At 45.9% G+C, this 14,402-nt stretch overlaps 1 protein-coding gene across 1 annotated transcript; it reads left to right on the plus strand.

The window, feature by feature from the left end:
• The first annotated feature begins 3,663 nt into the window (after positions 1 to 3,663).
• LOC121404836 lies at positions 3,664 to 13,720 on the plus strand. The gene is made up of 3 exons (XM_041595217.1): positions 3,664 to 3,880; positions 3,950 to 4,454; positions 13,480 to 13,720. The coding sequence occupies exons 1-3, from the start codon at positions 3,664 to 3,666 to the stop codon at positions 13,718 to 13,720; spliced, it is 963 nt and encodes a 320-aa protein (XP_041451151.1).
• The last annotated feature ends 682 nt before the right edge of the window (positions 13,721 to 14,402 follow it).

Below are 14,402 nucleotides of genomic sequence, written 5' to 3' on the forward strand. Positions count from 1 at the left end.
TCTTCCATACCTTACCGATTTCAACTCTAATCCGGAAGACGTGAACGTGCTTGCTGGCTTAGTCATACCTTTCTCCAGAACTAGATTGGTTGCCTTTTCCTGTATAACTGTCATCTCGACCTTGCATTGAGCAGCCCTATGTCCCAACTGGTTGCACCTAAAACACCTGTTATCTTTCTTTGGACAATCCCGTTTAATGTGCGAGTCATCTCCTCAATTATAACACCTTTTAAACTTTTCAGCACCTTTCACTAACTCTTTTTCCCCTTTGTTGAAGTGTGAGTCAAACTTCCCTTGGAGTCTCACTGACCCTGACATCTTCTGGTATGCCTCGATTTGCACCTTTAACTGCCTCATACTCCTAGCCTGATACAGTAAAGCCCTATTTGCATTAGAATCTGGAATCCCATTAACAAAATATTCGATTAAGCTTTCGTCCTCCATATCGATCGGCTTTGGCAACTCCATCTGCCGTTTCCCTAGTCTATGATGTACCTCCGCTGATGACACCCTCACACCAAATTCGTCGATCAATGCACTCTTCAAACCATTCCAATCACGAATATCGCGCTGACTCCTTACAAACAACTTTGCTGCCCCACTGAGCAATTGTTTTGCATAAATAAATACCTGCAATTTGTTCCATTCCACCGTCAGCGCACACTCTTCAAGTTCTTCTATCCATTGATTTACGTCTGGCGAGCTTACACCTGAAAACTGCGACACACTGCCTTCTACATCTTTCAATGTAAACCAGGATCTACCTGAACTAAGCATGTCTAACCATCCACTTGGATTTTCATCTCGCCTTTCCCTTCTACCCTGCTGTGCAGTATTCGAATCTGCCGTTGTAAAAGATAATCCTTCATTAACTTCATCTTGGATCTCTTCTTCATCACTCACTTCATCGTTATTCTGATTTGTCTGAATACCATAGTGAGCCAGCAGTCTGTCTTGCAACTCAGTTTTTATTCCGTTTCTGTTTAAACCTATTTCGGCCAATTTCTCACGTAACCCTGCCACAGCCAATGCCAAAATCTCGTCTCTATTCATTTTTACAAACTTTTACAACAATATGAAAGAATAAGAAATGGATCTATGCCGTTCGCTCGGCTAAATACAGTTTGAGAATCTCAGCGCTTCTTAGACCTTAATACTTAACAGATTCCGTTCCTCAAACTTTATGTTAATTATTATGTTATGTTATTGAACATGCAAAATTAACACTATGTTAAATGACTCTGTTAAACAACAGCAGAATTGCCAAATGCAATCTGTTATTCTTCCAATACAACAACAAAATTTTTGAATGTCTGCTTTTCCAGGTTGTTTGTCGGTTTCCTCTTTGTCAGTCATAATTCGGGAACAAACTTATCTCGCTTTCGAGTTATTCCGCTGCCAATCACCCTCACCAACCAATTCCAGAATTTTCGTCGTCCTCTCACCAAAACAGCTCCAGAATTGTCGTCGCCACACCAATACAGCACCGGAATTGTCGTTGGTCTCTCTCTCTCACCAACACCGCTCCAGACTTGTCGTCGCCACACCAATACAGCTTTAGAATTTTCTCATCTTCTTCTCGCCGAAATGATGCTCCTTAGTTTTCCAACGCTAAGCACTTGCGGTTTGCCAGCTACTTTCCCTGATCCACGCTTTCTGCTTTGTCCAATGTCCACCGATAACGATCCTGCCTACTGCACGTTGCTGGTCATCCACAAATTTTCGCGTTTCCTCCAGGTTGAGTACTGCGTTCCTTTATCGCCCTCTATGCTGCTCACGTTGTTCCTCTCTATTCCGCCTGTTTCTGCTTTTACAGCTTTTGACTGCTGCGTCTCATTTCTTGCAATCACAGTCTTGCCGATTTACACGCCGTCTTTTTCTTGCAGACCTTTGGCCTTGACCAGCCGCCTTTGTCCAGCACTTGCGATCCACCAGGTACCTTCACTGCTCCACGCCTTCCACTTTGTCCAGATGTCTACCGCCAACGATCCTGCCTAATGCACGCTGCTGAACATCCACAAAGTTTTACGTTGCCTCCAGCTTGGGTACTCGTTTATTTTTGTCGCCTTTTTTGCTGTTCCTCTCGTTCCTCCTGATTCGGTTTGCTTCAGTTTTTCTTCTCTTTGCCGTTGCTGCCTGCCGCCGTCTCGCCCACTCGCACGCTTTTCTGATATTTCTTTGCGTGTTTTCGAGAGAAACTTTGGCACCGAACTGTCTGGCGTCGATCGTTGAATTCTTGTTCTCTTTATTCTTTCGACTGCCGCTTCTGGTCTCTCTATCTGTTACGGGCGCTGTTAGCTTAACAGACTCTGCGCTCTCTGTGGCTTCTCACCAAATCCCACATATATGCAATATATTTCACCAATAATCCAACTCATTCAGCCAAACATTTTTATACCCGTACTCAAAAAAGAGTTAAGGGGTATATTAGATTTGTGGTAAAAGTGGATGTGTGTAACGCAGAGAAGGAAACGTTTCCGACCCCATAAAGTATATATATTCTTGATCAGCATCAATAGCCGAGTCGATAGAGCCATGTCTGTCTGTCCGTCTGTCCGTCTGTCTGTCTGTCCGTCTTGTTGAGCGCCTAGATCTTAGAGACTATAAGAGCTAGGGCAACCAAATTTGGTTTCCACACTCATGTGATATCACACTGCTACAAGTGTATTTCAAAATTTCGCCCCGCCCCCTTCCGCCCCCACAAAGGACGAAAATCTGTGGCAGGCACATTTTTAAAGATACGATAAAACTAAACACGCAATATCGTAGAGAATGCCCATATCTACCAGATTGCCGAATCTAAATCAGATCGGATAATAATTATAGCCAGAATGAAGAAATTAATTTTCAGTTGCTTCCCCTGTCCCCCCTACAGACAACGACAACACAACTCATTTTCCTTCTCGCTCGCACACTCTGCCGCGTTCAGTGCGCGAGCAACCCCTAGCGGAGGAGATGTAGAATCTAAATGGAACATGTACATTGTACAATCTACATGTTAGATGTAGAATATACATTGTAGATGTAGATATCAGATGTAGCAAAAAAATTTTAAATGTAAAATTTTTTTTTTTTCTAAAATTCTATAAAATCAGAAGATCAAAAATGTATATACTGACTGAGTACGGGTATAAGTAGAGTCGCGTCCCCAGAAGCGACTCGCACGTTCCTTCTCGTTTTAAAATTTTATTGATTAAAATTTTTTGTAAAATTCTGTAGCAACCTCTAAAAAATAAAATAAAATCATGTAAATAACTATTAAGTCCAAGGTTACAAAACTAGGGGGTGTCCCGCTTTAATTTCCAAAAAAAAATTATCCCGGATCGGGTAATGCTTTGCCGCTTGCTCTGTCCGGGGTAATGTCTAGCCAAGGCCAGGTCCAGGTTTTCCCGACCAAAAATTGGGGGAATTGAACCATGATCATGGCTGGAGGAGCCTGGCGGGTAGGATTAAAACGCTAGGGAGTTTTCCCCCCGAGAAACATTAACCGGTATGGACCATGGAGCGGGCCAACCATGGAGCGGGCCAACCATGGAGCGGACGGATGGTCAAGCACGGGTTGGGATGTCAACCAAAACGTCGGTGGAGAGCGTGACTGCTGCCAACGGCGGGCACGGGGAGGAGTAATCCTCGCTGCGTGTCGCCAGCGGTCACACCTCGGACATGGCGGGAGCAGGTCATGTAAGTTGTTATGCTACTGCCACAAAATGGACTCACTCCAAGCTGAGCCGCACTGGTGCCGTAGTCGAGACAGACTCAGACCTGGAGACGGTGCTCTCGGTCAGCAAGACGGAGGAAGACAGCCTTCACTGCTCGCCTGAACGTAGTTCCAGCTCTCTGCGTAGGGAAGGGCCGAAGCGTTCCAGGGAGGGCATGAAGGGTAAATCCAAATACAAGGCGGCGCTCAAAGTCCGAAGCCGGCTCCAAGGCAGAGAGAACATCTCCCAAGAGGAGAAGTCCAAGCTAGCCTGGGCGGACCAGAAGGTAGAGGAGGGCCGTCTACACTTTGCGCAGATGCCGCAAATGAAAGCGACGAAGGGCAAATATGCCAAAAAGGTGGAGGAGATTCTCGCCACCAAAAGGCAACGATCGACCGAGAGCGTCAGTAAGGACACTCCGGCGAGCAAGCGGCAACGCGGGCCCAAGGGGGCGGGACCTCCACCCAAAACGGCAAAGAACCCTAAACCCAAGGCGAAGGTCAATGAGGTGACCAAACGACACCTGATCGTGGCACTCAACCGGAGCGATGAGAATGGCAAGATGACGGCGACGCGGTGGAAGATGGTGCACGTGCAGCTCGTAGAATCGCTGTTCGGAAGAATGGAGGAGTACCCAACGGCCCCCATGCCCACATTCGATGGTGCTGGGTGGCTGAACGGGGTCAAAATACTAAAATGTATGGACGATCCCACACTCAAGTGGCTAACGCAAATGGTCTGCCAACTGGAGGCGTTGTGGGAGGGGGCCAGACTGGAGGTAGTGGACAGGGAGCTAATCCCGTCCATACCAAAGGTGAAGGTACTCTTCCCCATCGCAATCCAAGGGGACCGTGCGCTGAGGCTGATACAGCAGCAGAACCCAGACGTGCCAACGGCGAACTGGAGGATCCTGCACAATTGGAGCCCATTTCCCAACGAAGGGGGCCAAAGTGCGACTCTTCAAATAAGCAAGGAGGCTAAGGGACCTGCTGTACCCCAGATTCGGGAAGATGGCGTTGGGCATGGGTAGTGTATACCTCCGCCTCAAAAACCGCCACTCCGAAGACAAGGACGCGCAGGCAGACGAGGTGGAGAAGGACCTCGGTCTGGAGTCCATCGTGGAGGCCGCCCAGGGTCTTGCGCTGGACGACTCCGAAGAGGAAGAGGACGAAGACGGTGACCTGACAATAAAAGTCAACACGTCGAGTGTAGTTGAGCCAGCCTCCCATGTAATTGAGGGTGCTGCAGCTCAATCTCCAAAAAAGCAAGCTCGTGTCGACGGAGCTCCTCATTGACATGGAGCAAGGGCCAGTCGATATAGCTTTGGTCCAGGAGCCATGGATTGCCCCTGGCAATGCTGTGGCCGGACTAGAGTCCTCCAATTATAACCTTTTCCACTCACCATCGGTAAGCAGGAACAGAACCGCCGTACTCGTACGGCATCCATGCTTACCTTCTGTCTTATTACAGCACTGACGACCTGACTGCGCTGATGCTTGAAAGCGAGGACAAGCGCCTTATGGTAGCTTCCTGCTATATGGCACACGACAGGCCAGCGTCACCGGAATCGCTAACGAGTCTGGTGGCGGAGGCCAGCCCGAAAGACCAGCAACTTCTCGTTGGTACGGACGCCAATGCCCACCATAGCGTGTGGGGAAGCCAGATATCAACAACAGAGGTGAGTCACTTCTAGACTTTATACTATCAACTAAATTAGATGTAGCAAACATGCCCACCCTCGAGAACGAAAAAGAGGACCAAGCCACTCTGGTGGAACTGGAACTTATCGCTTCAACGAAACAACCTCAAAGAATTCTTCAAGCGAATTGATGGACAGTGGACTGAGGGCTGTGACGAAGCCCTAACAGCACTAATGGAAGCTCGCTTCCCAGGATGCACCGAGGTTGCTGACGCTACAGCGCATAAGGACCTAGTAACTGAGGAACAGCATCCTCCACCAGATCCCACATCGTCTAAGTGAATCCACTGGGCTATAGACTCCTTTGCGGGTACAAAAGCACCTAGACTAGACGGTACATTTCCAGCCATGCTACAGGTGAGCAAAGACGTGATCAACCCATGGCTTAGCTTGCCTGAGCACACTCTATACCTTGAGGAATATCTTCCTTCCAAAGGCAGGAAAGTGCAGCCATATGAGCCCAAAGGATTATAGACCGATAAGCCTCACCTCTTTCTTCTCTACTCAAAACACTAGAAAAGCTGCTGCATCTACACATCAGAAACGATGTAGGGGGACGAATATCAACCAACCAGCATACCCACACCAAAGGGAAATCAGTAGAGACGGCACTGCATTCGCTAGTAGCCACCATCGAGAGTAACTATACTATACTAACTAACATCAAAACTATACTCTAGGAGTGTTCGTAGACATATTCTAAGTTGTAGACGGGTGTATTAAGAGTGGGGCACCGCTTCAATGGTGAAAGGGGCTCAGAGAGCACACCTCAGGGTAGAGTCCTGTCGCCCCTCCTGTGGAATCTGGTGTTCGACGACCTAATCAAGAGATTCGAAAGGAGAGCCCCAAAAATAACGCCTTATGCGGACGACAAAGGCATAATTATTACGGGAGTGTGTCCATCGACCCTCAGCTCTATAATGGAATCAACACTCAGGCATTAGCATCTGCTCTAATGAACTGGATCTACATTTCGGTGGTGCGACTGACTCTTCTGTTTTAGTCTTAGTGTGGTGGCAGGCTACGGAAAAAAGACCTACAATAAGCTTATGGAAAACACTCAGCGGCAGGCACTACTCTGCATCACTGGGGCGCTGAGGTCAACCCCAACAAAAGCACTCGAATCAATACTCGGAATCGACCCCCTGGACATCCACGCTTAACTGATTGCAGGTAAGGCAGCACAACGCCTAGTCGCATCAGGCAATATGTTGAACGGATTCGGGCACAGTTCAATCGGCCGAGTCGTGATCAGTATATCTGACTACATGATCCCCCGAACTTGTCTGGATGTCGAGGCAACCTCATTTATGGGACCAGACGACTGGAAAGAGGGTCGGGAACAGACTCATCACTTCAACATCTACACAGACGGCTCCAAGATGGAAGTAGGAGGTACTGACCTTGCGATAAGGCTGTCCTATAAGCTACCGGACCAATGCAGCGGCGGAGGCTGCTCAGTCTATGGATCGTTTACACGACGTGATTAACCTGATTAATCTGACGGCGATAAGATCCATGCAGTCGTCAACGGTCAGCTCCAAAAATGTCTTGGCAAGCAGGCAGGCACTAGATATCCTAAGCATGACAAAGATACTACTTACTGCACCTACCACGGAAAAACTGCAGAATGCTTGTGGGAATACTCACAGGTGACTGTCTGGCACATGCTGTCAAACTAGTCATCACCAACAGTGGAAACTGCAGGAAATGCGATAAAGCCGGGGCTATCGAAACCCTGGAATATCTCATCTGCGGAAAGACAAAACGTCACCCTACAAAATTGTATTACATTGTTTGTTTATTGTATTTCCTAGTGCTACAAGCTAGGTGCTTATAACACTAGTCAACACGACATTTCCGCTGTGGCCCAAAATGACTTTTTTTCGTTAAATTTCGGGATTTCAAATTTTTTAACGAATTATGGGTTAGTTTTTTTTTAAAGAATTTTTAAAAATCTTGTATTTTTTAATGTTTTTTTTTCAGAGGTAGTGCTGCTATTTTTCACATAACTTTGCAGTTTTGAAAAGCTGACAAGTGCAGCTATAAATCCGACCAGACGATTTGTAGCTGCAGCTTAACGCCTCGAAGATATTAAGCTTTCAATTTCAAATTTCATCATTTTTTGCGGTATTTTTTTCCGAAATTTTGATTTTAAAAACTTAGTGAAAGTCGAAAAAACAAAATTATTGGCATGCATTTTTAGTTTTAGATAGACGCATTCATTAGGCGTTGTTTAAGGTATTGTTGTGAGCTGTCGGGCTTTTCCGACCGCGTGAATAAATTTAAAAAAAAAGAGAAAGTCAGAACGCGAATCGTTAAACTTAACCAACTTGGCTTTATTCTCGACAAGCGACAAATTCAATCCGTGTGTTTTATGGCGAAGGGTTACTGAACATATAACTACTTTTCAAGGCTCGTTGGACTATATTAGTGCGTTCCGTTTGCTCTCACGGTTTCGACTCCCCCTCTCTCAAGAGCAATGACAATCACTTAGCCCGCTCAACGCTATGCACTTGGGCTTGATCTACGATCAGTGAGCGTGCATTCGATGTAAGAGCGACAGCTAGCGCAAAGAGCTTGTTGCCAGCGGCTGCTCCGAACAGGTATTTTTCATTAAAATTTATGGAGAGACGGTGGAGCTATAACTCGTTAACCAAACCTAAAAAATAGAACGATTGGGAACAAAGCAAATGAAAAGGGGTTGAATTTTTGGTTCCTGAAGGTGTTCCGTTGGCATTAAATGTTGTTGACAGTTACTTTTTTTCGTTGTGTTTTTTTTTATTTGCTGTTATGTTGCTACAAGTTTTTAAACGTATGTGATAAATTTGGTTTTCTACTGCTTGTTACTATTCTTAAAATAATTTAAGTTTTCTGGCTGTCTTCCTTTGTCATTCGAATCAGATTCCCTTGTTAGAGTACACACATAGTCGCCCAACATATTCTCATTCCAAACACATTGATACCGTCGTTCCACAGCTTTTAATTTTTAGTGAAACCTCTCTCCGTGTTCATCACTAGCGTTCCCTAGGTAAGTCGGAAAAAAGTTTAAGTGGGAGTGCAGGAAATGGATTGTTAGGGCCATGTTTGCTCCAATGTTTTCATAATTCTCAATTAGGTCTTGAAAGATATTAACGTAATCATCACTCTTGCTGTTGGCTGCTTTTCCATTCGTAGATAAAATATTTTCAAATCCATCATCTTTTAATAGTTTTCGAATTGAGGGGCCATCAAATACGCCTTCTTGAACTTTTTCCAGCGACAGACGTGGAAAAAAGTTTTTAGGTAACTCATCGATTCACCATCCTTATCCAGTTCTTTAACCAAATTTTTCATTAGTCCCAGCTTAGTTTGTAATGGTGGCAAAATAACGTCTTCAAACTTCACAAATGCTGCATTTTGTATGTTGTAATTTTCCAATGTATTTTTCTACCATTTTGGCCAGAGTTATCTTGAGTAATGCTCAGTTCTAGCCCTACTATCCCATAGGTACAGGAAGCAGCAGTATTTTGTGTAACCACCTTGCAATCCCGTTATTTTGAATGAAAAAAAAAAAACATTCAGAGCCCTGAATCTTCGGTTTTCTCCAAAGCATTAGAGTAAAAGTAGCTGTTCATACCTAGGACTCGGTAAAATAAAAATTACAGGTCCTTTTTGTTTCTTGAAATTCCATTTTGGCAGTTGGACCAGCAAAGTACCGGACGGTATTTTTTCAGGTAAAAGGTTTTGAGTTGTTTTGGTCAGACGGCTGCAACTTGGCTGTTTATCCATCGATTCTTAAAAACAATACCTTACACGACCCCTAATTAATTCGTCTATCTAAAACTCAAAATGCATGCCAAAAAATATTTTTTTCGACTTTTCCTGAGTTCTTAAAGTCAAAAAATCGGAAAAAATCTCAGTCTGTCCAGGGCCCGGCCTTTAATACAGCAAGATTTTTTATTGAAGACCATAGAGACGGGGTCGGGGAGGCATATAGGCGGTGCGAGGTGCCTCTTGGGTAGGACATAAACGTAGGGCGGCGTTGGCCCAGAGTTATGGGCAGCGGTGACGGACCGCCTGGTCGATAGGACATAGGGCACGCCCAGTGGGACGTAGACCCCGTGGAAGTGGGACGCCTCGCCGCGCTTGGGTTCGAGGGCAGGGCACGAGGTGCTGGCTGACCCTGGGTATGTAGGTGGATAGGCAACAGGGAAGGGGAAAGAGCCCGGTTCGTGAAGACGGGGGCATCCGCGTACTGTCTCACTTAGCTGGCGTCCCCGTGAGGAAGGAGGGTAGGCGAGGGGGAAGGGGGAGGGGACGGGAGGGTAGCAGACTACGGCTCCACGCTTGGGTAGCGGGGCGGAGGAGGTTAGGCAAGAGGGAGAGGGAAGACCAGTTCGTGGATGCCGGGGCATCCGCGTACGACACCACTGGCTGGCTTCCCAAACATGCTAGGGAGGGGACGGGAAGGTAGTTGACTACGGCTCCACGCTTGAGTAGCGGGGCAGAGGAACGTAAACTACAAAGCTACAAATTACCATGTATGTATAAAAATATGTGTGTAGGTTTTAATAGTTGTCTTTATTTCCTGCCTACAAGCTTAGTGTCTGTGTGAGTGTGTGTGTGTCCCTAATCCCTACGATCGCACCTATCTCTCTTCTCCTTCTCATATACGTGAGGCCAGCTTACCCCTCTCCTTCCTGCTCCGCTCCTGTCTTCCTGGTGTTCCACTTCTGTTGGCTCCTGTTCCGCTCCTCGTCTTCTGCTTCCACTTTCACTTTTTCTTTTTCCGCTTGCGACCGGCCAGTTCTAGAGTCAAAACTTCTGTCCCGATCCTCTGTTGGTGCGTGCCTTCCTTGGCTCCCAACTCTGTGTTTCTCTGCCGCTAGCCTCTGCTGGCGCTTCGGCTTTTCGGCTCTCTCCGCTCTTCTTCACGGGAGTCGGTGAGTCTCTCCATGTGGCGTGGGCAGCGGTCCTCGCTCGGCTCTGTGGGTGGGTGGGAGTTCCTTCGGTCGCGCTTGTGGCTGAGAGTCTGCGCGTTTCTCCCCTACTCATTGTTGCGTGCGCTTGCGCTACGGCGTGAGCAGCGGTCCAAGCTCGGTGATGTGGGTGGGCAGGTGGTTCGGCTCTCTTTTGTGTCGTTGTCGTTGCTCTTAATCTCTTTCTCTTCGCTCGCGGTGGTGGTTCCGGCGCTGGTTCTAGTGGGCTGGTACCGATGTGCTGGTTCCAATGATGGTTCCGATGTGCTGGTTCCTATGCTGCTTCCGATGTGCTGGTTCCTATGCTGGTTCCGGTTCTGGTCAGGGTGAGGGTTCTGGTCCCTCAATAAAGGATAGGCGCTATATTTAAATTTGTATGGCTATTTAATATGGACGGCTTAGAACTAAAAATAATGAGAATATATAACTAATTATAAAGATGACGTGTGGGTGAGGTAGGTGAGGAGCTGAGACCGGTGAGGGGTTGGGAAGGGTTCCTTCAAAAGTTATGTGAAAAAGAGAAGATTTTTTTAAATTCTTAATTCTTAGAAAAACCATAGTTTTTTAAATAATTTTAAGTCCCGAAATCTATCAGAAAAAGTCATTTTGGGCCACAGCGTAAATGTCGTGTTGACTATTGTTATGGTAATTATTATTTCATTTTATACGTAGCGAAGCACGTACCGGGCCGCTAGTATATCCATAATTATTCATACGAACCTGGATTTTGTAAAACGGCATCTGAAATAGCGGCTGAACTTTGGGAACCATGGCTGAGAGATGGCGAGAAGGCGACAGGCGCTAGGATACTGATCGAGACTCGGAAGAGAAAGGAAGGAGAGTCCAGAGCGGTGTTTGCGGCAGGCCTGAAAGCAGCAGGAAAAACGGCAGCGAAACTTCAGCCAGCGACGAGCAAGAAACCGAACATGTCTACGAACACGACTACGAAAAAGTGAAAGAGATAACTGCTACAGAATCCAATGTGCTACAGACCAGTAAGAAAGAGACGACGGATGTGGATGGCGTGGTCTTGGAGAACGCGACAAACGGTTAACCAAAGCAGAATACTAACAAATATTATGAGGGCCACAAAGGCCCATACGTTGTATACATTGATAAAAAAAAAAGTGACAATAATACCAGAAAGGCTATTAACCAGTTCGAGCTATCCGATCTGTTGCTAAAATTGGGCATTGGCGATATCGAGGAGGATGCCAGAATAGGCTATGGCAGGTGCAAGATTGGGGTAATGGAGAACAGTGGATTTGCTGCTCAAGGGTACTCAACCCGCATATTAAGGCACTTTGTACAAAAGCAGAGTTAATTTTTGGGATCCCCAGGCACTATTCGGAGGAACGGCTGTCGGAGCTTATTACTTTGGACGTCCCAAATGAGGAGATAGTACGAAGAATTAAAAGAGACAGCACAACAGGGGAACGTGTACCCACCGGGAGGGTAAAACTCTGGTTCATAGGGGGGCATCCAAAACAAATCAAATATCTATATATCTGGGAGCCATTCCTGGTGGAGCCAAGCAATGTACTGAAAGGGGACCTGATAGTCACGAAGTTTATTCACGAGATTAGGGAATTTGTTAATGCCTCCAATGCAGATCTAAACCGTCTGCAAATCGCCCAAGGGATGGAAGAGGTGTACCTTAACACTTAACAATGAAGATTCTTCAACTAAACAATCAAAGTCTGACTTATAATAACAATAAACAGCTCCTATACATGTTCCTACTGAACAAAGATATTGATATTGCCATCCTCCCGGAGATTTGGGTAGTTAACAACGCGGACTGCAGTATTCTAGACTATAATTTTTTCTGCAAGCCCAGAGAGGACGGTTATGGCGGAGTAGGCATCTATATTAAAAAAAGCATACGATATAGCATCCTTAAAATAGACAACAATTTACAAGTCGTAGGAATTAAGACCCTGAACCTTTAAAACAATTTTAACATTCTTAGCGCATAAGCTGCGCCGTCAACGACATTCTCACAATTTAAATCAGGCATGAAAAATGTGTTTCAGCTTGCGGCATCCCTTGAAAACCCATCAGTCGTGGCAGGGGATTCTAACGCCAAGTCTTCATTTGGGGAAACACTTCTAGTGACCGCGAGGGTTGCACCTTCGAGAATGCTACTCGAGAGGCGAAATTCATCTGTCTTAATGGCGGCTCTCCAACCTTCTCTAGGAACCCATCCCAATTCTCAGTTCTTGACCTTTTCATTTCCAATCACAGAAACGGCAATATTTCCTGGCAAGTCCTTCAATCCAAAATTACGAACAGTATCCACTTCCCAATAGTTATAACAGTCGAAGGTCTAGATGCTACCCCTCAAGAAAGAAAGTTCTGCAAATCGTATTCTTGGAACAAGCAACTTTCAAACCTGAGGAACTTAATGAGAAGGTTAGATCCCTGAACAATAAAAACACAGTCACCATTCCCAGCCAGTACAAGTATGTTGCCAATAAATCGTGGAATGAGGAAACAGAGAAACTGTTACACGTATGAAACGCTTGTAGACAAAAATCAGACAAAAAAAATTGGAAACCGACCAATACCTTCAAGTTCAGATAAAAAATAGCAAAAAATTAAACTTCTCGAAATTCATCGAAGAGGTATCCTCATCGCCCTCCATGTGGAGCAGGGTGAGGAATCTCAAGAAGTACGGTCAAGTCAAAAATGTAGGGAACATATGGACGGACGATGACGACAAAAGCTTTTTGAAAATGGTTAAAGAAACCCCATTCACTGCCAACAATAGACCCCCAGACTACAGTTACCCCCCTGATTGGTCCAAGTGACCCTGAACCCTTGGACCGGGAGGAATTTCTGTCTTTTTTTGAAATCCAGGAACCCAAATTTGACGAGAGGCCCAGATGGCATCTCGTTCAGAATGCTTCAGCAGCTTCCAGTGGGGAAAAACAGATTATTTTTGAAATTATAAACAGGGTATGGCTCAGTGGCATCATCCCAGTTACACATTCCCAAGAAGAACTCTGACCTTACCTCCTTCCAGAACAGAACAAATGGGCCTTTGTCTTATAAATACTCTGCTTAAGTCTGTTTAACTGGACGAGCACATTTCCAACCATGAGCTTTTGCCGGCCAGATCCTATGCCTTCAGGAGGAACAGGTCCAGTGTACTTTGCATCAACGACCTGATCAATAAGGTCCTAGCACTACACGCGAGGGGATACCAGGTTGTAGCGGCCTGTCTTGACCTACAAAAGGCTTTCGACTGTGTAAGAGTGGATAATCTTGAGCAGAAGATAAGTGTCATGCAGTTTGACCCAAATCTCATTACCTGGATCACCAGTTTTCTCAACAGGCGTATACTCATCAAGGGCTAAAGCGAGGTAGTGGTGAATAGGGGGGTTAGCCAGGGTAGCTGTCTCAGCCCAACCCTGTTCAACCTTTACACCGCAGATCTGCATGAGAGCATCGACAATTTCTTCCACAAAGAGATTTTCACTGCTAAACGTATGCTCGTAGGTAGCATAGATAATTTTGAGCCAAAATGCAACAGACCTTTAACCCGGCCAAATCTAAAGTAATTCACTTCAACAACCGTAGAACCGAGCTGAACATCTCTCATCAAGGCGTCGAAATCAGATCAGATAAAATACCTAGGCAGAAAAATATATGAGCGAACAACTCAGCCGCAGTGCACATTGAGCAGGCCATATCGGAATTAAACAGAAACTGTGCGTTCTTAAGACTACTCAGTGGGTGCCACTACGGTATCAGCCAAAAGAGGGGACTCATACTACACAAGGCCTTCGTCAGAAGTAGACTAGAGTACGCTTGCTTGTCTCTCAGCAACCTGTCAATACCCGCTTTGATCAAAATCAAATCACATTGTAGCCACCACCTCAGGAAGTCACTAGGCTTGATCATTTGCACTCCCATTCCGATCATTTACCACATGGCGGGAGAACTTCCTCCAGAATACAGAATGAGATTCCTGGCGGCTAAGGAGTTAGAAAAGGTGTTTGCATACAATCTCCCAGCAAGTAGAACGGTGCCCCTAAA

This window comes from Drosophila obscura, unplaced genomic scaffold (assembly GCF_018151105.1).
Source record: "Drosophila obscura isolate BZ-5 IFL unplaced genomic scaffold, ASM1815110v1 contig_109, whole genome shotgun sequence".
NCBI classification, from domain to species: Eukaryota; Metazoa; Arthropoda; class Insecta; order Diptera; family Drosophilidae; genus Drosophila; species Drosophila obscura.